The sequence below is a fragment of the Coregonus clupeaformis genome, unplaced genomic scaffold (assembly GCF_020615455.1).
Source record: "Coregonus clupeaformis isolate EN_2021a unplaced genomic scaffold, ASM2061545v1 scaf0048, whole genome shotgun sequence".
Taxonomy (NCBI): domain Eukaryota; kingdom Metazoa; phylum Chordata; class Actinopteri; order Salmoniformes; family Salmonidae; genus Coregonus; species Coregonus clupeaformis.
In genome coordinates this window covers 963,720-987,267 of record NW_025533503.1, presented here as the reverse complement: position 1 = coordinate 987,267, position 23,548 = coordinate 963,720, and the positions used below count along the sequence as shown (strand labels likewise).

Genomic DNA, 23,548 nt, shown 5'->3' with positions numbered 1-23,548 from the left:
GATAAAATAACCATCATATTGAAGTAAACTTGGAGTCACACGATGATATGTGGTGTGGTCCTCCCACTACGACTCGGGAAACCATGCAGTTTATTAAGCTACAGATGAAATAAGTTATGCTGAACTTCACAGGGTGGTGAAAGTTCACAGTGATGAGCTTGATGCTCCTTTCCAATAAATATCTAGGGTCTTTTTGTCCATAATAATGTCATCATGTAGGCAGCCTATCCAGAGTGGGCGTGTTCACTATATAATGCCCCCAAAACATCTGACCAAACCATCGGTAGAGTTGAAAATGTGATGGAAACCCATTTAACATAACTTTTTAAACCGGTACATGGGAATTTAACTGCAAAAATATATTAGTATTTTCTAAAATATATATTTGTATGTGCATTACGTCATCACGCACAGCCATTTATCTTCAACACGTCAATTTGATGGAAACATCTCTGCTGGTAAAATGCACATGTTTTTATGAAGATTTTACAATATTCACATGAAAATCTGACGCCAGTCAAATGGAAACAGATTTTCATGCGAATATTCAAAAATCTGCATAAAAACAATATCCTCATCTATAAACAATATCCCAATAGAATTGAATGGTAAATTACGTATTGAATCATTTTGGAGTCACTTCTATTGTAAATAAGAACATAATATGTTTAAGTGGCTCCAAAATGACACAATACATTATTTACCATTCAATTCTATTGGGCACAACATCATCTGAAACACAACCGAAACACACTGCAAATGCATCCAACAAGAGTCCCAAGCTTGATGTAGTCATAGCCTGCTAGGAATATGGGACCAAATACTAAACTTTTGACAAAGTGTAATACACTATAAGTGAATTTGTCCAAATACTTATGACACCTACATATGGAGGGCCTAGATAAATACAGTATATTCATTTCTAAACAGTAAAACAGACATTAATGAAAATACCTTCAAATAAAAGGTGACATTCTGTACTGTCGCCTCATATAAAACATTTAATATCAAATTTAAAATGCTGGAGTATAGAGCCAAATTCATAGTTGAATAAATTCAAAAACCAAGGGTGGGTCAAAATTATTCAATAAAACAACTTGGCCATGAAGAAGTTTCAGTAGATTAGGAACTGCTTCCTATAAAGCTATGTGTAGTATAATGTAGCTGGAATTGTAAAGTCTGCTTCCTATAAAGAGAGAGAGAGAGAGAGAGAGAGAGAGAGAGAGAGAGAGAGAGAGAGAGAGAGAGAGAGAGAGAGAGAGAGAGAGAGAGAGAGAGAGAGAGAGAGAGAGAGAGAGAGAGAAAGAAAGAAATAGAGACAAAGATTTGTGTTCCTAGGTTAGGGCCCTTAATATGCAATAAATTAAATAGAGGGGTCAGTAGATCCAGACAGACAGAACAACAGAACTGGTCCTGGTCCAACAGAACTCCCTGCTGAGCCATTTGGACATGTCAAGGGTTCTGATGCGAATGTGGTGTGGAATCAAGTGCAGGACACAGGAGCTCAGTCAAACTTGACTTTACTGGAAAGGCACAAAATAAACGGGTCAAACTAACCCGGAGGCGAACAATACGCAACAGTGCGTAAAAATACAAAAACCGACTACGCACAAACAAAAGTGCGACGGAATTAACTAGCGTCTGTCCAAACAACAGTAGAACACCAACAGACAGGAAAAACAATTACACACAACACATGACAGAAACAACGAGAACTTATAGGACACATAATCAACACTAAACATAAACAGGTGTACTAAACAGACCAAACCAATAAAACATCGAAAACAAAGAACGGTGGCAGCTAGTACTCCGGAGACGACGACCGCCGAAGCCTGCCCGAACAAGGAGAAGGAGCAGCCTCGGCCGAAACCGTGACAGGACGGTTGTTCACTCTCACACAGACAGATGACACAGAGACTCAGATCAGTTTCGTTTCCTCAGAAGGAAGTTTGTGGGAGGGCGAGGACTTTCTGGATCTGCCAGAAGGGTGGGGTTAGAGGGAGGTAGGGGTTAGAGGGAGAGAGTGAGAGAGAGAGAGAGAGAGAGAGAACTGTCCACAATGTTAATAGAGACTAAGATTTGTGTTCCTAGGTTAGGGCCCTTAATATGGAATAAATTAAATAGAGTGGTTAGAATATATAAAGGGTAACAGTTTCTATGAAGTACATATGTATAATGCTTTTAATTAATTTTGTAATGCCTTAAACTTACGTGCTATGACAGCGTCCATAATAACTAATATGTGGTTGTAAAACTGTACAATGTGTTATAGATAATTAGCTACAATGGGGGAGGGGGGACTTGGATACAATGTACTGTAGCTGAAATGAATACCGTATGTATTAACTGATCATTGAGAATGATGTAACACTTTACATTACAGTGTGTTTATTGGTGTGTAATTATTCATGTTAGTACATTGGTGTAAAAGTACTGTGATGCCTCATTCTTACACTGTACTAGCAGCAGTAACCCTAGCCAGTAATAAGGCTACTGTAATGGAAAGTGTTACAGGAAATATAAAGGAAGGATTTATGCATGTCATCTATGATATACTCTATGTAATGATATGTCTATGTCTTCTATATGGTGTTCTATACTGTATGTAATGATATGTCTGTCTTCTATATGGTGTTCTATACTATATGTAATGATATGTCTATGTCTTCTAGATGGTGTTCTATACTCTATGTAATAATATGTCTATGTCATCTATATGGTGTTCTATACTGTATGTAATGATATGTCTATGTCTTCTAGATGGTGTTCTATACTGTATGTAATGATATGTCCATGTCTTCTAGATGGTGGTCTATACTGTATGTAATGATATGTCAATGTCTTCTATATGGTGTTCTATACTGTATGTAATGATATGTCTATGTCTTCTAGATGGTGTTCTATACTGTATGTAATGATATGTCTATGTCTTCTAGATGGTGTTCTATACTGTATGTAATGATATGTCTATGTCTTCTAGATGGTGTTCTATACTGTATGTAATGATATGTCTATGTCTTCTAGATGGTGTTCTATACTGTATGTAATGATATGTCTATGTCTTCTAGATGGTGTTCTATACTGTATGTAATGATATGTCTATGTCTTCTAGATGGTGTTCTATACTGTATGTAATTATATGTCTAGGTATTCTAGATGGTGTTCTATACTGTATGTAATGATATGTCTATGTCTTCTAGATGGTGTTCTATACTGTATGTAATTATATGTCTATGTCTTCTAGATGGTGTTCTATACTGTATGTAATGATATGTCTATGTATTCTATATGGTGTTCTATACTGTATGTAATGATATGTCTATGTCTTCTAGATTGTGTTCTATACTGTATGTAATGATATGTCTATGTCTTCTAGATGGTGTTCTATACTGTATGTAATGATATGTCCATGTCTTCTAGATGGTGTTCTATACTGTATGTAATGATATGTCCATGTCTTCTATATGGTGTTCTATACTGTATGTAATGATATGTCTATGTCTTCTAGATGGTTTTCTATACTGTATGTAATGATATGTCTATGTCTTCTAGATGGTGTTCTATACTGTATGTAATGATATGTCTATGTATTCTATATGGTGTTCTATACTCTATGTAATGATATGTCTATGTCTTCTAGATGGTGTTCTATACTCTATGTAATGATATGTCTATGTCTTCTAGATGGTGTTCTATACTGTATGTAATGATATGTCCATGTCTTCTAGATGGTGTTCTATACTGTATGTAATGATATGTCCATGTCTTCTATATGGTGTTCTATACTGTATGTAATGATATGTCTATGTCTTCTATATGGTGTTCTATACTGTATGTAATGATATGTCTATGTCTTCTATATGGTGTTCTATACTGTATGTAATGATATGTCAATGTCTTCTAGATGGTGTTCTATACTGTATGTAATGATATGTCTATGTCTTCTAGATGGTGTTCTATACTGTATGTAATGATATGTCTATGTCTTCTAGATGGTGTTCTATACTGTATGTAATGATATGTCTATGACTTCTATATGGTGTTCTATACTGTATGTAATGATATGTCTATGTCTTCTACATGGTGTTCTATACTGTATGTAATGATATGTCTATGTCTTCTATATGGTGTTCTATACTGTATGAATTCTGAGGATTTAAAATATGAATCTATAATCATGCTTCCCTTTCAATGTCAATGTGTATTTGTAACATTCTAACCCTGTTTACAATAGTGCTTTGAGGAAGAAGCTTTCTCCAAAACGTGTCAGCAAGTAATATCACTGAAGGGAATTCAATTGCCGTCCTGCACCTTATTTTACAAACAGTGAGCTCGAGAGGGTGGTGACCTGGGGGATCTGAGATACTGGAATGCATAAAAATATATATATCCTTTATAATAAAGCATTGCATTCATATCATCACATTTGGGTAGTGGCATAGAGCAGTAGAGTAGAGGCACTTCCAGAAGTTGGACACATGGGGGACATTTTTAGTAGCATAATGGCCGAGAAAATGTTGGCCTTTTATAAACGCATTTATGCAATTCTATGTCATTTTACATGACGAGACTATGGTAGAGTATTTGTTAATACCACACAAATGATGGAAATGGCAGGCTACACTGACAAACTGAGAATCAGAGATCAATAAAAACGACCTTGTCTTGAATCCATCAATAGCCGAGGCCTAGGTGTGTGGAGACACATATTGTAGGCTACAATATGAGGAGGAAATTATAGTCCTAAAAATGCTTTCCAGTTTCACTGACTCACCCAATGATGCACAGCTCCCTCACTGGTGATGGCCGATGCACTCGAGCCAAAAGCCTACCTCTCTCTCTATCTTTTGTAAAACAATATTTGGAAGTTGATCAAATATTTTGGTGATCTCCAGCATAGAGTCTAAATAAATGATGAAGTGCAACGCTTGAGAGATGAGAGTTCAGGCTCCTGTCTATCAGAGCAGAGAGGGAGAGAGATCAAAGAAAGTGAATCTCATTCTAGTTACATTTGTAGTCGGAAGTTTACATACACCTTAGCCAAATACGTTTAAACTCAGTTTATCAGAGCAGAGAGGGAGAGAGATCGTAGAAAGTGAATGTCATTGTCACGACTTCGGCCGATGCTGCCTCTCCTCCTTGTTCGGGCAGGCTTCGGCGTTCGTCGTCACCGGCTTACTAACCACTGCTGCCCCAATCATCATCACAATTGTCTTGTCTTGTCAATCACACACACCTGGTTCCTATCCCCTAATTAGTCAGTGTATAAGTGCTCCCTCTACCCCCTTGTCCTTGTGGGGGATTGTTAATTGTGAGAGTAGTGGAGCTACTCATAACATTGTGTTGCCAGGGTAGATTTCCCCCTGTGCCTATGTATTATTGGATTCCGTTACAGTGTATTTGCCAGGGATGTTAGTTTGCCCTGTGCCTGTTTCGTTGATCGCTATTGGAGCGCATTTGTGTGTCAACAAAGGAATAAACTCTGTATTCGGTGGTTAACCTCCTGCACTTGACTCCTTCCACCACACTCATCACAGTCATTCTAGTTATGTGAGAGATACGGGCGTGCTTCTCACACAGCCACCGTCACCAACATATACTATACCCACATACTCTAGTGTAGCTGTGGGGCTTACAAGTCTGAATTTCTTACAGCCTAATTTTCAAGACATCAATGTACAGCAACATTTTTAGGTGTCACTGCAGAACACCCTCCATATGCATATGAACACATTCTCAGAGGTGGGGCTTACAAGACTCACACTTCATATACTCAGAGGTGGGGCTTACAAGACTCACATTTCACATACTTTTCAAGACATCACTGTAGGACAAACATTTGATTTGATATCAGAATATACTTCAAATAAAATAAATCAATGTATGCTACAGCAGAACACATATTATAGTATATAGGCCTCCTGCCTATCTGATAATATGAAGTGCATATTCAGATTAACTTCACAGTACAGAACAAGTTTGTAAAGTTTTCCAGAACCTCCCACAACACGGCCATTTCCTGGTGCGTCTTCTCCTCCCTATCTCTTGTTTTGCTCCTGGTGTCTGTGACACATCTGGGTCCTTTAGCAATCCATGACCTCACATAGGGGACTGGGTTGAATTTGGTCAGGGGTGGGCCAACAAGGTTCAGAAAGAGTAGCCCTGATATGGTGGAGGTATGCAGAGAGGCGCGGGTTGAGCCTTCCTGCTGGCCTTCTGCACTGGAGATGGGGATGGTGCTGACCTCCATCAACATCTCTTTAAGTCCATCTGGAAAGTCTCCTTTATCATTACCATCAGTGTCCCTGTACTGCCTGTAGGCCCGTATGACCGTACGTGGACTGTCAATGCCAAACCTCTGGCAGAGAGATTCTATCACTGTTTCTCCATACAGTGCTCCTGCATCCTCCGGCCAGTATTGAGCATAAAGCACCTTCAGCTCCTCTATGAACTGGCTGTATCCTGTATTGTCCACTGGTGACTGCCCTGTGTGCAGTAATAACACCCTCACTTCCCTGGTGACTGCCCTGTGTGCAGTAATTACACCCTCACTTCCCTGCTGACTGCCCTTTGTGCAGTAATAACACCCTCACTTCCCTGGTGACTGCCCTGTGTGCAGTAATTACACCCTCACTTCCCTGGTGACTGCCCTTTGTGCAGTAATAACACCCTCACTTCCCTGGTGACTGCCCTGTGTGCAGTAATAACACCCTCACTTCCCTGGTGACTGCCCTGTGTGCAGTAATTACACCCTCACTTCCCTGGTGACTGCCCTTTGTGCAGTAATAACACCCTCACTTCCCTGGTGACTGCCCTGTGTGCAGTAATTACACCCTCACTTCCCTGGTGACTGCCCTTTGTGCAGTAATAACACCCTCACTTCCCTGGTGACTGCCCTTTGTGCAGTAATAACACCCTCACTTCCCTGGTGACTGCCCTGTGTGCAGTAATTACACCCTCACTTCCCTGGTGACTGCCCTTTGTGCAGTAATAACACCCTCACTTCCCTGGTGACTGCCCTGTGTGCAGTAATTACACCCTCACTTCCCTGGTGACTGCCCTTTGTGCAGTAATAACACCCTCACTTCCCTGGTGACTGCCCTGTGTGCAGTAATAATTGTGTAGTCTCTCTTTTGGAGCTCGAGTGACAATTCAGATAGTTGTTGAAGTGCATAGTTCCCCATACTGACCAATCCCCTGTCTACAACACACAGACTCCCTCTGTTCTATGGGGTGTCCCTCTAAAACGGCTCCCTCTGAAACTGAATAAACATCCTCTCAGGTTCCACTTGAAAACATTAGCAAAGTCATAATTCATCATACACTACAAAGTGCTTGTGAAGAGCTGGGTAATTTCTCATTTTTTGGGTCATTGTTTGGGCATGTTCAAAACACTTTTTTCTGAGGGCTCTTTGTTGCTTTTTTACGTCGGAGGCAGAACATGTTACTGTACATTCCACCCACTCCTTTGCTAGTTTCAACCCTCCAGTCTTTTCCGGCCCAAGCTCCCTACCTTTTTGCATGTTGTACAGCCCAGCTTTGAATTTTGCATAAATTTCCTTGGTCTTGAACTGAGCCTCTGTCCAAATTGCACCTGCTCCGGGCACTGTGAACATTAATGCTAGTGTGATGATGATGCTGTCAGTACAGCATAGTGTGGTGAGTTTCAGAGTTGGTCAATAGTCCTCATAGGGGATGGTTTCATTCTATGGAGTAGCAGTGGTCTTCATGACATTGTGCATGTTTTAGATCAAATCCATTGCGGTGAACTGCACAGACTCACTAATCTACAAATCCACTTGCATCTCAAATATTGACTCACTAAGTGGTCCAGATCAGTGATTCTGCGCCTCTCCTTGATCAGACTGATCCCCTCCAACACACTGATGACGGTTTGTCACTATAGAGCCGAGTCAAGCCAAGCAGGGCCAAACTGGGCTGGCTAACACTACAGAGCTGAGTCAAGCAGGGCCAAACTGGGCTGGCTAACACTACAGAGCTGAGTCAAGCAGGGCCAAACTGGGCTGGCTAACACTACAGAGCTGAGTCAAGCAAAGCAGGGCCAAACTGGGCTGGCTAACACTACAGAGCTGAGTCAAGCAGGGCCAAACTGGGCTGGCTAACACTAAAGAGCTGAGTCAAGCAGGGCCAAACTGGGCTGGCTAACACTACAGAGCTGAGTCAAGCAGGGCCAAACTGGGCTGGCTAACACTACAGAGCTGAGTCAAGCAGGGCAAAACTGGGCTGGCTAACGCTACAGAGCTGAGTCAAGCCAAGCAGGGCCAAACTGGGCTGGCTAACACTACAGAGCTGAGTCAAGCAGGGCCAAACTGGGCTGGCTAACACTACAGAGCTGAGTCAAGCAAGGGCCAAACTGGGCTGGCTAACGCTACAGAGCTGAGTCAAGCAGGGCCAAACTGGGCTGGCTAACACTACAGAGCTGAGTCAATCAGGGCAAAACTGGGCTGGCTAACACTACAGAGCTGAGTCAAGCAGGGCCAAACTGGGCTGGCTAACACTACAGAGCTGAGTCAAGCAGGGCCAAACTGGGCTGGCTAACACTACAGAGCTGAGTCAAGCAGGGCCAAACTGGGCTGGCTAACACTACAGAGCTGAGTCAAGCAGGGCCAAACTGGGCTGGCTAACACTACAGAGCTGAGTCAAGCAGGGCCAAACTGGGCTGGCTAACGCTACAGAGCTGAGTCAAGCCAAGCAGGGCCAAACTGGGCTGGCTAACACTACAGAGCTGAGTCAAGCAGGGCCAAACTGGGCTGGCTAACACTACAGAGCTGAGTCAAGCAGGGCAAAACTGGGCTGGCTAACACTACAGAGCTGAGTCAAGCAGGGCCAAACTGGGCTGGCTAACACTACAGAGCTGAGTCAAGCAGGGCCAAACTGGGCTGGCTAACGCTACAGAGCTGAGTCAAGCAGGGCCAAACTGGGCTGGCTAACGCTAAATAGCTGAGTCAAGCAGGGCCAAACTGGGCTGGCTAACACTACAGAGCTGAGTCAAGCAGGGCCAAACTGGGCTGGCTAACACTACAGAGCTGAGTCAAACAGGGCGAAACTGGGCTGGCTAACACTACAGAGCTGAGTCAAGTAGGGCCAAACTGGGCTGGCTAACGCTACAGAGCTGAGTCAAGCCAAGCAGGGCCAAACTGGGCTGGCTAACGCTACAGAGTTGAGTCAAGCAGGGCCAAACTGGGCTGGCTAACACTACAGAGCTGAGTCAAGCAGGGCCAAACTGGGCTGGCTAACACTACAGAGCTGAGTCAAGCAGGGCCAAACTGGGCTGGCTAACACTACAGAGCTGAGTCAAGCCAAGCAGGGCCAAACTGGGCTGGCTAACGCTACAGAGCTGAGTCAAGCAGGGCCAAACTGGGCTGGCTAACACTACAGAGCTGAGTCAAGACAAGCAGGGCCAAACTGGGCTGGCTAACACTACAGAGCTGAGTCAAGCAGGGCCAAACTGGGCTGGCTAACACTACAGAGCTGAGTCAAGCAGGGCCAAACTGGGCTGGCTAACACTACAGAGCTGAGTCAAGCCAAGCAGGGCCAAACTGGGCTGGCTAACGCTACAGAGCTGAGTCAAGCAGGGCCAAACTGGGCTGGCAAATACTACAGAGCTGAGTCAAGCAGGGCCAAACTGGGCTGGCTAACACTACAGAGCTGAGTCAAGCCAAGCAGGGCCAAACTGGGCTGGCTAACACTACAGAGCTGAGTCAAGCAGGGCCAAACTGGGCTGGCTAACGCTACAGAGCTGAGTCAAGCAGGGCCAAACTGGGCTGGCTAACACTACAGAGCTGAGTCAAGCAGGGCCAAACTGGGCTGGCTAACGCTACAGAGCTGAGTCAAGCAGGGCCAAACTGGGCTGGCTAACACTACAGAGCTGAGTCAATCAGGGCAAAACTGGGCTGGCTAACACTACAGAGCTGAGTCAAGCAGGGCCAAACTGGGCTGGCTAACACTACAGAGCTGAGTCAAGCAGGGCCAAACTGGGCTGGCTAACACTACAGAGCTGAGTCAAGCAGGGCCAAACTGGGCTGGCTAACACTACAGAGCTGAGTCAAGCAGGGCCAAACTGGGCTGGCTAACACTACAGAGCTGAGTCAAGCAGGGCCAAACTGGGCTGGCTAACGCTACAGAGCTGAGTCAAGCCAAGCAGGGCCAAACTGGGCTGGCTAACACTACAGAGCTGAGTCAAGCAGGGCCAAACTGGGCTGGCTAACACTACAGAGCTGAGTCAAGCCAAGCAGGGCAAAACTGGGCTGGCTAATGCTACAGAGCTGAGTCAAGCAGGGCCAAACTGGGCTGGCTAACACTACAGAGCTGAGTCAAGCAGGGCCAAACTGGGCTGGCTAACGCTACAGAGCTGAGTCAAGCAGGGCCAAACTGGGCTGGCTAACGCTAAATAGCTGAGTCAAGCAGGGCCAAACTGGGCTGGCTAACACTACAGAGCTGAGTCAAGCAGGGCCAAACTGGGCTGGCTAACACTACAGAGCTGAGTCAAACAGGGCGAAACTGGGCTGGCTAACACTACAGAGCTGAGTCAAGTGGGCCAAACTGGGCTGGCTAACGCTACAGAGCTGAGTCAAGCCAAGCAGGGCCAAACTGGGCTGGCTAACGCTACAGAGTTGAGTCAAGCAGGGCCAAACTGGGCTGGCTAACACTACAGAGCTGAGTCAAGCAGGGCCAAACTGGGCTGGCTAACACTACAGAGCTGAGTCAAGCAGGGCCAAACTGGGCTGGCTAACACTACAGAGCTGAGTCAAGCCAAGCAGGGCCAAACTGGGCTGGCTAACGCTACAGAGCTGAGTCAAGCAGGGCCAAACTGGGCTGGCTAACACTACAGAGCTGAGTCAAGACAAGCAGGGCCAAACTGGGCTGGCTAACACTACAGAGCTGAGTCAAGCAGGGCCAAACTGGGCTGGCTAACACTACAGAGCTGAGTCAAGCAGGGCCAAACTGGGCTGGCTAACACTACAGAGCTGAGTCAAGCCAAGCAGGGCCAAACTGGGCTGGCTAACGCTACAGAGCTGAGTCAAGCAGGGCCAAACTGGGCTGGCAAATACTACAGAGCTGAGTCAAGCAGGGCCAAACTGGGCTGGCTAACACTACAGAGCTGAGTCAAGCCAAGCAGGGCCAAACTGGGCTGGCTAACACTACAGAGCTGAGTCAAGCAGGGCCAAACTGGGCTGGCTAACGCTACAGAGCTGAGTCAAGCAGGGCCAAACTGGGCTGGCTAACACTACAGAGCTGAGTCAAGCAGGGCCAAACTGGGCTGGCTAACGCTACAGAGCTGAGTCAAGCAGGGCCAAACTGGGCTGGCTAACACTACAGAGCTGAGTCAAGCCAAGTTCTGGAACCATCCTTGAAAGGACAATGTGTAAAGAAAATATCCCAGCCAGTCCAGTCCAGTTGTGGTCAGCTCTGTTGTGTGAATCTTGTTTCTCCATACCTCTAAATGCCATCTTTCTAGATGGTGCCATTTTCAAATAAAATAAAATAAAATGTAATTACATTTGTCACATGCGCCGAATACAACAGGTGTAGACCTTACCGTGAAATGCTTACTTACAAACCCTTAACCAACAATGCTGTTCAAGAAATAGAGTTAAGCAAATATTTACAAAATAAACTAAATTTAAAAAACAAATCAAATCAAAAAGTAACACAATAAAATGACATAACAATAATGAGGCTATATACAGGGGGTCATTCTTGAGGTGGAGTAGCTCTGCCAGTCAATGTGTGGGGGTACAGGTTAGTTGAGGTCATTTGTAAAGTGACTATGCATAGATAAACAGCAAGTAGCAGCAGTGTAAAATCAGTCCGGGTGGCCATTTAATTAATTCTTCCCCCATTCGTTTGGGATTGAGACCTGCAGTCACCTTGATTTAAGACCACTTTTGAGAAGTGTTCCACAGGCAGTAAATCTATTGTAGAATAAATGGAACCTGGATCCATTTCATTCTATTAACATGGCTTATGTGTGTTATAGCAGTAATGGGGTTAAACTGATATTAAAATGACAACTCCATAGGTGGGTACCAGGTCAGGGGAGTTCATCTCTGCTCCCAGCATCCCTGGGAAAGTACTGATCAACATAGCTGACCTGATGCAGAGGTGGACCAGTGATGTTTTCCTCTCAGTGGTGAGACTTGTCCTTCCATTTGACACATTGTTACCTCATAAGATCATACAAGATGTTACAGGCTTATTGCATGTAGAAACAGACCTTCATTCAATTACTATTTAAAATCATGTTGAATACTTAATAAGCAGTGCTTGATTGAGTTTGCCTGTTGTAATGGAACCAATAGAAAAGTCCTAAAAGTACAAACATCAAAAACTTTTCTCGTTCAGTTAGTCCCTCCCTGTTTCAGCTAATTATCTTCAGTTTGGTGCCTAGTGAATACGACTCAGGTCTCTATGGAAACATCAATGTAAATTCACCTTAGGTTTTTACTCCTCACTTTCCCTTTCAGGTCTATAGGGTTTTGCTGCCCCCTGCTGGAGACTGGAGCACAAGGCAGTCCCTGGCTTTCTTTGGGCAGCTGGAGGATGAGGCCCTCCTCACCTGTTGTGACGGGTCCAACAAATATCCCCTGGTGAAGGCAGGGTCCTATCTCATCCAACGCTTCAATGACTCTTATGGGAGGCAGTGAGCATTTCCCATGTTAAGCTATGGAATTAATTGTACAGCATTGGATTGGTGTTGGCATGGGGTAGAGGGAGTTTACATATACCAGTCATTTCCTTTTAAATCCATGAAGGGAAGTGGACAAGTTCAAACTTAGAAAGGAGATAATAGTTACACACCCCATGTGTCCTGATAACTACAGGAATGAAACCATATTGAGGTTGTCTGCTTTCTATACGGTTTGAGGGGGGAGAGAGAGAGAGAGAGAGAGAGAGAGAGAGAGAGAGAGAGAGAGAGAGAGAGAGAGAGACGGGACATCAGGTAAAGTTCTGGAGATGAGGGAATATGTGTGCAGAAAGAAATCCTCAAGTATGGTTAACCCCAGTTAGGCCCAGTATGGACTATCAATACAAGTGACCATTTAGAATGTGACCCAGTTCAATGGGTCTTAACAGAACTGGGGGATGTCAGCCATGAAGTTGTCTAAACACAACTGGAATATAATTTGTTTGTGATTCATTGTTAATGGATTTTCCATTAGGAACACAGGGGAAAAACCTAACACAACAACACACATAACACACAACCAATAAAAACAAAGGGGGAGGAAACCAGTAAAGTCATTAACATATTGTCATTTTCTAATGACAGGGAGAAAACATGTAAAATCTAGAAGACTACTTCAGATCTGGTCAAAAGAAGCCTAGTGCACTACGTAGGGAACAGGGAGAGATTTGGGACAGAGACAGTAACTCCTGTATGGAAATCTTCATTCTAATGACAGTGAGCAAATCTCCAATCTCCACCCTATTCCCTATGTAGTGCGCTACTTTAGATCTGGTCAGAAGTAGCCTAGTGCACTACGTAGGGAACAGGGTGTCATTTGGGCCAGAGTCAGTAACTCCCCTGGGTATGAATTGTCTCTCTATCTTATCTGTCTTCTATATGATGTTCTCCTCTCCTCCTCTCTTCTCTCCTCTATTCACTCTATTCTATCGTCCACACCACATGCCAGCTTCAACACAATCCATTTACAAGTTAAAGACACACCTTGGAATAAATAGCAAAGGAAAACTAGTACTAGATGGATTTTTTATTTCCCATCACCATGAATCATATTTAATAACTGAACAGTAGCAGACCTAACTTAATCTGTTCCTGACTCTAGATAGTGGATTAAAAAGACCATCAATCTCCAATGATATTAAAGTACAATTCTGAACATTACTGATATACTGAGTGACAAGTTGTGGTCCTCTGTAGCTCAGCTGGTAGAGCACTGCGCTTGTAACGCCAAGGTAGTGGGTTCGATCCCCGGGACCACCCATACACACAAAAAAATAAAATAATGTATGCACGCATGACTGTAAGTCGCTTTGGATAAAAGCGTCTGCTAAATGGCATATTATTATTATTATTATAAGTCAAGATATATGCTGGGATTTTATTGTTTGGTTAATAGCACCACCTGCTGGACAGGATTAATATTGCTTGACTGAGCAGGATGGGAGAATAAAAGATGCCAATTTTAGGGCCGGTTTCCCGGACATCTCCATTGAACATGCTTTTTAGTCTAGGACTAGGCTTCATCTGTGTCCGGGAAACCGGCCCATATAGTTCAATTAGCACGTAAATAACACTACCTGTTCCATTATACTGACGAAAATTACATTGAGACAGAGAACCAATTGAGGAAACATTTCAATGGTTCTGAATGACAACCAACATACATTAACAACATACATCATGATTAATGTAAATCTATAAGATTAAAACGTTGCACTTACAAATAATATGAATGCATTGAATTGGAATTCACAACATCTTCTGAAGATCAAATCAATCAAATCATTGTACATAAAAACAGAGCAGAATGAATCATCACATCTGGGGACCATCACCACTAGCATGACTAGTATCTATGTGGACCCTACTACAGTTTAACCAGCTCAGCTATAGACTACACCAGCATGACTAGTATCTATGTGGACCCTACTACAGTTTAACCAGCTCAGCAGTACCATTATAGAGCCAAAACCCAGGATGGAGGGGCTGAGTGAATGTGGTCTGGACTCTGTGGAGGAGGGTCATTGTGTCAGAGACACTGTAGAAGGACAGAGTACCTGCCTTGTGATCCAGGTCCACTCCTACTCTGGAGGACTGAGGGCCTGATACTTTAGTCTCAACATTATTGTGTCTGAAACAATTACTACCTCTACGACACTGTAAACTCCAGGACTTGTTATTGTATCCAAATGCACCATCTGTCCCTGTTCTGCTGATGTCTTTATATGAGACTGCTGTAACACACCACCCACTCCACTCCACCTCCCAGTAACAGCGTCCAGACAGACCCTCTCTACACAGAACCTGATAGTAGTTGGTGAATCTGTCTGGATGATCAGGATATGGTTGTTCTTGGTCTGTATCGGTCACCTTTCTGTTCCCTTCAGACAGAGAGAGGTGTGTGTGTGCTGTGTTTGGGTCCAGTGTGAGCTGGCAGGAATCTGGGAGAAGAGCAGAGCAGAGACCAATGAGGGGAGTTAGAACAATAAGTTAAGTCAGATACTGTATCTACCCTGTCTTTGATTAGAGCACAGCAGAGATCAAATCAGAGAAATATGAGGAGTCAGATAGATACCCAGTCTTTGATTAGATCTACTATTGCTATATATTTCTAGAGGGATTGTTAGGAGTGTCAGTAAAAAGAGACTGTTAGTTACTTCAGAATAAAGAGACTCACATTGTAAGAACTGTTCTCTGGTCTTGGGCTCTGGAGGCAGTACAACATCCACTATATTCACTACAGACACACAAACACATTCACAGAGAGAGGGAATGTTATCATCATACCATATTCCACGTGTATATGACTAGTAGGGAATTTTCAATGGTCTAAAGTTGATGTTCTTATTATTTTCAACACACCTGTAGTGGAGATCTTGGTCCATTCTCCTTTAAGGACGTCTTCTAGTTTCTCTCTCAATTCAGACACAGTCTTACTCACATCTCCAAAGTACTGAAGAGGACGGACAACAATGCTGGGTAAGTCTGAAGATACACTGGTACCGGAGAGAGACTGATAACTCTGGAGAGAGAGACAGAGAGAGAGAGAGACTGATAACTCTAGAGAGAGAGACAGAGACAAAGAGAGCAGAACCAAATGATTGAGAGTTTCAATTTTCATATCACATGTATCAAGGCAGTTGAGTTACCTGGAGGAAATGGATGTGATCCTCTGTGTGTGAGAGCTGCTCCAGCTCAGTGCTTCTCTTCCTCAGCTCAGCTATCTCCTGCTCCAGTTGCTCCAGGAGTCCTTCAGCTTGACTCACTTGAGCCTTCTCTTGGGCTCTGATCAGCTCCTTCACCTCAGAGCGCCTTCTCTCAATGGAGCGGATCAGCTCGGTAAAGATCTCATCACTGTCTTCCACTGCTGCCTGTGCAGAGCGCTGTTAAGAGAGAGAGAGAGAGAGAGAGAGAGAGAGAGAGAGAGAGAGAGAGAGAGAGAGAGAGAGAGACAGACAGACTGACTTGTCTTACTTTAATGAGCCATCCTCATTACACGAACACCCCCACCCCCACCCCTAAAAGCACATTGCGTGCCACCACAACCTCCACACAATCACATTATCCAGTACCCAACACCACAGTACAATACACCAACCAGCACCACATTCCAACCGTCCATCCAACCCCTCCTCTCCAGCCGTACAGACAGCCCCCATGAGCCCCCATACCTCCTGAAACATCTCCACACTGTTGATCGTTTTGTACAACTCAAACTCAACCCTAAGGCGTCAACAGTAATGGCATTACCCTGGCAACACAGAAAAAACATGATGAACAGTCTGTCATTGCAGAAAACGGACACCCCTCCCCAACTCCCAGGTCAACCCGAGCCAACCAGCTATTGGTGTCCAGGGCTCCATGTAATACCCTCCACTGGACGACCCCTGACCTTTCCAGCACTGGGAGCTTATAGAGCCCCTCCACCTATACCCTGCCATGCTCTCAGCCCCCACAACCCCCTGCCACTGATGCCCCTTCACTCCCACTAAGCTCAGAGTGTTAAAAGTCAGTAAGTCCTCCGGACTCTCCTGCCAGTCCCCAGTCTCTGCTGTCACTTGCAGTGGTGGAAACGGTGGTGGCCCCTCCTCAGGCTGCTCCAGCCCTCAGTACTGCAGCGTAGAAATCATATAAATAAAGACACATACCTATATTTCCCCTAAAGGAAACAATGGGACAACCTCAGAGTTCCAGGAGTACATGTTTTTTTTTTTTGGACATAGTCTTTGGTTGCATGCTATTTTATGCTTGTAGCCTATAACTGATGCTTTGTGGTTTTATGCAGCCATCTATTGGAAACATTTAGCAATTAAAAGTTATTTATTCACGTAAAGACATTGGGGAGACAGCTGAGAAATAAAGTGTATTTTTCTTATTAATTCTGGAGATCAGTCTCAAACCTGCCCCACCTATGAAATGCCAATGGACTTTCACATAGAGGTTACTAGGTCACACCCAGTTCAAACCACATTTAAAAAATAAAACAAATGTGTTGTTTATCAAGTGTTCTGCCTTGCAATAATACCTATAATAAAATGACTAATAAAGGTTACATAGGTTTTATTTAAAAAATAACAATAAATGCTATTTAGTACTATAATGGTATTTACTAACATAAAATTATTACTAAAATAGTTTCTAAATGTGTTCTAGGCTACTCTACCCTAGAATTAGGGTTAGGGGTTAGAGTTAAGGCTAAAATAGGTTATAAGTAGGGTTAGAGTTTTTAGAGTTGTATAGCACTTTGTGACATCTGCTGATGTAAAAAGGACTTTATAAACACATTTGATTGATTGATTGATTGATTGTTAGGTTTAGGGTATGTAAAGCAAAGAAAATGAATAGGTTTATAGCTCTCTTGCTCCTCCCTGTGGCCTTCTGTGGGTACTACATACCTCATTCACGACACTTGCTATGCTCATTATCTGAGGAAGCAACTGTGTCAGATCTATAAATCAATGAGCTACACCTATCCATTTAGTTTACAACTCAGTGAACAAAAGAAGCATTCGCTCAATTCAATGCCTACCAAATTACAGATTTCGATGCATATCAAATTACCCAGCATTAATATAGAAACAATATATTAAAGAAATTGTTACGGTTATTTCTTAATTGAAAAAATGTATTCTGGTTGTTTAAATCGGCCACATCTAGAAAAAGAGGACGGACATGCGTTTTGTTTAGGTTATACACCTTTTTCTGAAAGAAAATATGATTAACTGTGACCAGAAAATGTTTAATGTTTGATTGCTATGCGTCAACCATACGTAGCACTGTGGGTCACCACAAGGTGTACCCAGGTGAACAGTGAGTTTGCTCACCTAGTAGTCATAACCTTGTTAATAATAAGTTACCTGAGGTAAAGCAACAATGTTAATACGGGCTGGTCTCATTACCAACAATAGTGAAGCTGGCATTGTGACGCAGAACAATGGGCTGGGAATAGAACTTTCATTAGGCGAGTTGGTGCCACAGAGCTCAATACAACTAATAGGAGCTGGCAGGGTGAAACATGCCCTATTATTTCTAAACTACGGCAAGCATCTGGGACATATGGTAATATTATGAAACTGGTCTCCATGGCGTATGCAATGAAGTAGTTTTATCAAAAAAAGGCGTTCAAAATGTATTGTGTCCAGCCTAGTCCTAGCCCCCGCTGCCGGCTGGTCGCGCTTGTCTGCACTAGCATTATGCCCTACATCCCCACACTAGAAACACCCAAAACTATCTGTGCTAGCAAACCCTGTGTTCCACCCTTCCCCTGCGTAACCTTGAAGATTGTTAAGAAATAAATATTGGTCTACGAAAAGAGACAACATGTTTAACGGACTACACTTGCTACCCAGACGAGAGCACACGAAAACCACTTGCAAAATTACCAAAACGAACCAACTACTTGCGGTCTGTTCGTAAGTAATAAACGGAGGCTGATTAGCCACCACAACTCTTGTCGAAAGAGGCGAAATCTGCAACAACACACCCCTCACAAAAATCCCACTCACAACAAGACAAACCTTTTTCATTAACACAACCACCACCTTGTTCATTCTGGATGCAGATGTTCCGCTCCAACCTGTTCGCCGACCATGAGCAAAACTTCCTCCACACCTTTCTCCGGAACGCACCCGAAGCGACAGCGTTTCTTCTCCACTCGGTTGAGGCCATCACGCCGCCCTAACAAACTACCCCTACTCCCCCCTCAACTCTAAACGATAAACAGTGGAAACCAATAAACAAACCCTCCACCATGAGAAAATAAATCCAGAAAATACGCAAGAACCAAAAGAAAAAATAATAGTAGCCCTCCTCACGAACCACAAAACTCTCACACAACCAACTTCTTCTTCTATGATATAATGGCGGTCCACAAACCAACGTTAAAGGTGCATGCCGCCACCTACTGTGCTGGAGTGTGTGGTCAATCACAGTTTCCAACATTTCTAAATCCTCCTACCTAACTCAGTACTTCTGAGAATATAAAGAAGAGCCCTACTAACTTCTAATAGACCCTCCCCCATCCCCCAAATCCCTTCCAAACCCCCCCAACCCCGTCCAACCTCAATGACCCTACACTTCAATCTTTCCGTCTCTTCAACATACTTACAACAATATAACAACACATGCTCCACCGTTTCATCGACCATACCCTCCACACTCAAACCATTCCCATGCTTGCCAACCAGATGTAATGACGAGTTCAATGTACAATTTTCTAAGCGCAATCAAGTAAACACCACCTCTTCCTTCCTAATCTGACCTTTGAATCTTGGTCCATCGACCTTTCTGTAAAACTGTAAACTATTCATATAAATACCGGCCCTTGTGCTCAGAGTACCATCTCTTCTGCCACACATCTATCAAAATGGCTCTGATCTTACATTTGGCCTCATCTCTACCCAGTGGAACATTAATATAAATTATATCTAGTTCTAAAGCTCTTTTAGCTAACTGGTCTAAAATTTCATTCCCTTCCACACCCGAATGTGCTGGGACCCAGCAGAATCTCACTACTAAACCCATTCTCTCAATTCTCCATAATAACATTAATAACTCCAATAGTAGGTCACTCCTATTAGATTTACCAGATTATAAACTATTCAATACAGACAGAGAATCTCAGCATACTATAATTCTAACAGGTTGTACGTCCTCCACCCACTGGAGGGCAACTATTATCGTCAACAGTTCAACTGAGTATACTGACAGTTCATCTGTTAGTCTTCGACATATCTGCACATCAAATTCAGGAACGTAAACGCCTGCTCCTGTGAGCCCACTATCTGGGTCCTTGGATCCATCTGTGAAAAGTGGTAAAAATGCATAAAAACTTCTACCAATGTAATTGTCAACCAGTTTCACTGTTCCATAAAATATACACTCATAATCAATTGTCGTCCTGATCAGAGCTTTATAAATATCCATCAATGATTATCTGTCAGCACCCCATTCATAACCAGAGACCCACACAACCAACTACCGCAAAAGTGATGGAATGAGAGAGACAGAGTCACCGTTACAACACTGTACACAGCGTAACATTTCTTCTTCTTTGGAGTTTAACGGCGGTTGGTATCCAATATGTTGCATTACCGCCCCTACTGGACTATAATATAAATCCAGTTTACTATGTGATACAAAATGGGAAAAGGGGAAACTATAATAATTTAAAAAAACACCCTTCCAACTAACCCTACATATTAAATACCCATTACCCCATTCCACTACTTTGACCCTATCTGCTCCTGCACCATGCCAACGGCCTGGGAGGACGGGACACCACCACTCAACACACCCTGTAACTCTTCTGAAGTCTAATCTTGTATGCCCAAATACTTCTCTGCAGCTGCCACCACAACATCCATTTTCTGTGATTTACGTTCCATTTGTGCGGTACAGTTGATAACCATTGCTATGAAATCTAAGAAGCTAACTTTACTAAAGCATATATCACTCGTTGGCCTATCCCTCTGTGCTGGCACAGATCTACTACTCACAGGGATCCTCTCAGGATCTCTCACCCTTGACCCATCCTCCTCTACTTTCTTCACTGCCTCAGCATACGACACCTTCTGCACTACTCTGACTCTAGGCACCTCAACCTGCCTCTCTCGCACCAGACACTTCAGATCCCCAGCAACATGGGCATCCCTACAGTTGACACACACAACTTTATCCACCGAAACTACACAAACCTCTATCCCATGCCCTCCTGCACACTTCCCACATCTTGGAATCTCCCTCCTACAAACTGCTGCAACATGACCATAAACGTTGCACCTGAATCAGCACAGTGGATTCGGCACAAAAGCTCTAACATGATAACTGATATATCCTAACAACACTTTGTTGGGTAAAGACTCAAAACTCAAAAGGACTGACAGTGACTCCTCTGTTTCACCACGCTCACCACCGGGTCTGTGTTGCACCAAAAGGCGGGCATCACAAACACCAGGAAGCTTAAACTTGAATTGCTCCACCTCCACACTTAACGCTACCCCAGAAATCACTCCTTTCAATGGTGCCCTGTTCCTAAGAGCAAAGCAAGAAACAGATCTTGACCCAAGTTGCGTGACACGGAGCGCCCACTCCCTCTGGTCAGAAGAAACACAAACAAATATCACAAGTCCACTACAGGTTACCTTCACTGATTCAACTGCACCCAACTCCTTTCCCACCCACCCTGAAACCACAAATGGATCTGCCAAAAGGTATGGATCCACTTTCTACAACAATGTATCTCCTACTGCACCAGATTCTTCTTTATCATGTCCATTGATGCCAGGCTCTGGTTCTGAGCTCTTCACCACACCATCTACCTCACTTAACTCTCCCTCATTCATTTCCATTTCACCTCCAGAACTCAGTCTGGCGAATGGCTCACTCTGTTTGCACTTGAGTTATAACATTTGATTTTGATTTTGATTTATTTTTATGTCTCTATTCCTTTTAAACTTTTGTGAGTGTAACATTTACTGTTAATTTCTGATTTGTTTATTATTTATTTCACTTGCTTTGGTAATGTAACATATGTTTCCAATGCCAATAAAGCCCATTTAATTGAATCGAGAGAGAGAGCTCCCTGTTAATGTATAGAAGACATGAGTCGCTCATGGTTACTCATGGTTATGTGAAGAGGTAGAGCCGCTTGCGACTTTAAATCAGTCAGAACAATAGGGAATATCCTTTTGGTCAAGATGATGGTTTCTCCCACAGTAGACCCGGGTTCATAACCCGTCAGTTACATTAAGCAGTCTATTCTCTGAAAGGGGTCCAGACAGCCTGTTCCCAGCAGTGGGATTGGATAGGGGCCCCTCTACCTATCTCCCTCTCTCTGACAGGAGGAGAGAAGTGAAATGATGCCTCTCCTCTGGTCAACAATACTCACCTTGAGAGACTCCACAGCCTGTTGGAGCTCCTTCAGCTCCTTCTCTCTCTCCTGGAATCTCTGCTGGACCTTCTGCTGACTCATCCCCAGCTGCCTCTGTGGAGAATCACTCTTCAATGAGCTATCAAGCTTTATTTGTCCAGTAGATCAATAGTATAGTAATGTGACATAGGGCCCATAGAGAGGAAGGTCTAATATATTGAAGAAGTCCCTTTACCATATGACATTTTCTATGTTGCTATGTTAATGATTATAGTGTTTATGGTAGGTGTACATGTATCAAGGGGTTGAGACTGAACTTTGAACTCTTAAAAGGGCATTCGGAATGATAATAGTGTTTGAGTTCAGAAAATGGTGATACATTGGGAGCAAACCCAATATACTCAAGGTTTGTGTTCATATTTGTTCTGCCGTGGATTGATTTCATTTGTATGATCTCATATTCAAACAGCCTTAGTTCCTACTGTATCTTTAATTCTTTGTTTATCAGACAGTCACCAACAAGTAGTTCTGGTCTTACCTGTTTCTCAGTCCTCTCTGCTGCAGCTGACACTGTATCATGGCCTTTATGTTCATCCATTGTACACAGCATACAGATACACTGTTGATCGGTACGACAGTAAACCTCCAGCAGTTTGTCATGATGAGAGCAGATCTTCTCCTGTAGTTGTGCGGTGGCTTTGACCAGCTTGTGCTTCTTGAAAGCAGGAAATTCATAGTGAGGTTGGAGGTGAGTCTCACAGTAAGAGGCCAGACACACCAGACAGGACATGAGGGCTTTCTGCTTTCTGGTCCCAGTGCAGAAATCACACGCCACATCTCCAGGTCCAGCATAGCACAGAGCAGGAGGTGGAGCAGCCTGGAGTCCTGTCTTCTTCAGTTTCTCCACCATCTCAGCCAACATGTTATTTTTCCTCAGATTAGGCCTTGGAGTGAAGGTCTCTCTGCACTGAGGACAGCTATAGACCCCTTTAAGAACATCCTGATCCCAGCAGCCCTCAACACAGCTCCTACAGTAACTGTGTCCACAGGGGATGGTGACCGGCTCCTTCAGTAGATCCAGACAGACAGAACAACAGAACTGGTCCTGGTCCAGCAGAACTCCCTGCTGAGCCATTTGGATGGTTGTTCACTCTCACACAGACAGACGACACAGAGACTCAGATCAGTTTCGTTTCCACATAAGTGAGTTTTTTGGAGGGCTATAACTTTCTGGATCTGCCAGATAGGTGAGGTTAGAGGGAGGGAGGGAGGGAGGGAGGGATAGAGAGAGAACTGCGTTCAACATGGAGAGGGAGACAAATATTTTAGTTTCTAGGTTAGGGCCCTTCATTTGGAATAAATCTAACAAATATGAGTTGTTAGAATATATAAAGGGTAACAGTTCCTATGAAGTACATATTATAATTATTTTAATAAGCTTCATAATGCCTTATAATACACTTATG

The 23,548-nt window shown here is 43.6% G+C and overlaps 1 protein-coding gene across 1 annotated transcript in view; it reads right to left on the bottom strand.

The window, feature by feature from the left end:
• The window catches only part of LOC123483237 (E3 ubiquitin-protein ligase TRIM47-like), a 69,352-nt gene extending 46,135 nt beyond the window's left edge, over positions 1-23,217 (bottom strand). The window contains exons 1-2 of the mRNA XM_045212762.1: positions 22,621-23,217; positions 22,101-22,196 (exon numbers count right to left, since the gene is read on the bottom strand). Coding sequence (XP_045068697.1) covers positions 22,101-22,196; positions 22,621-23,217 — 693 coding nt within the window. The remainder of the gene's footprint in view (positions 1-22,100; positions 22,197-22,620) is intronic.
• Between the last annotated feature and the right edge of the window lie 331 nt (positions 23,218-23,548).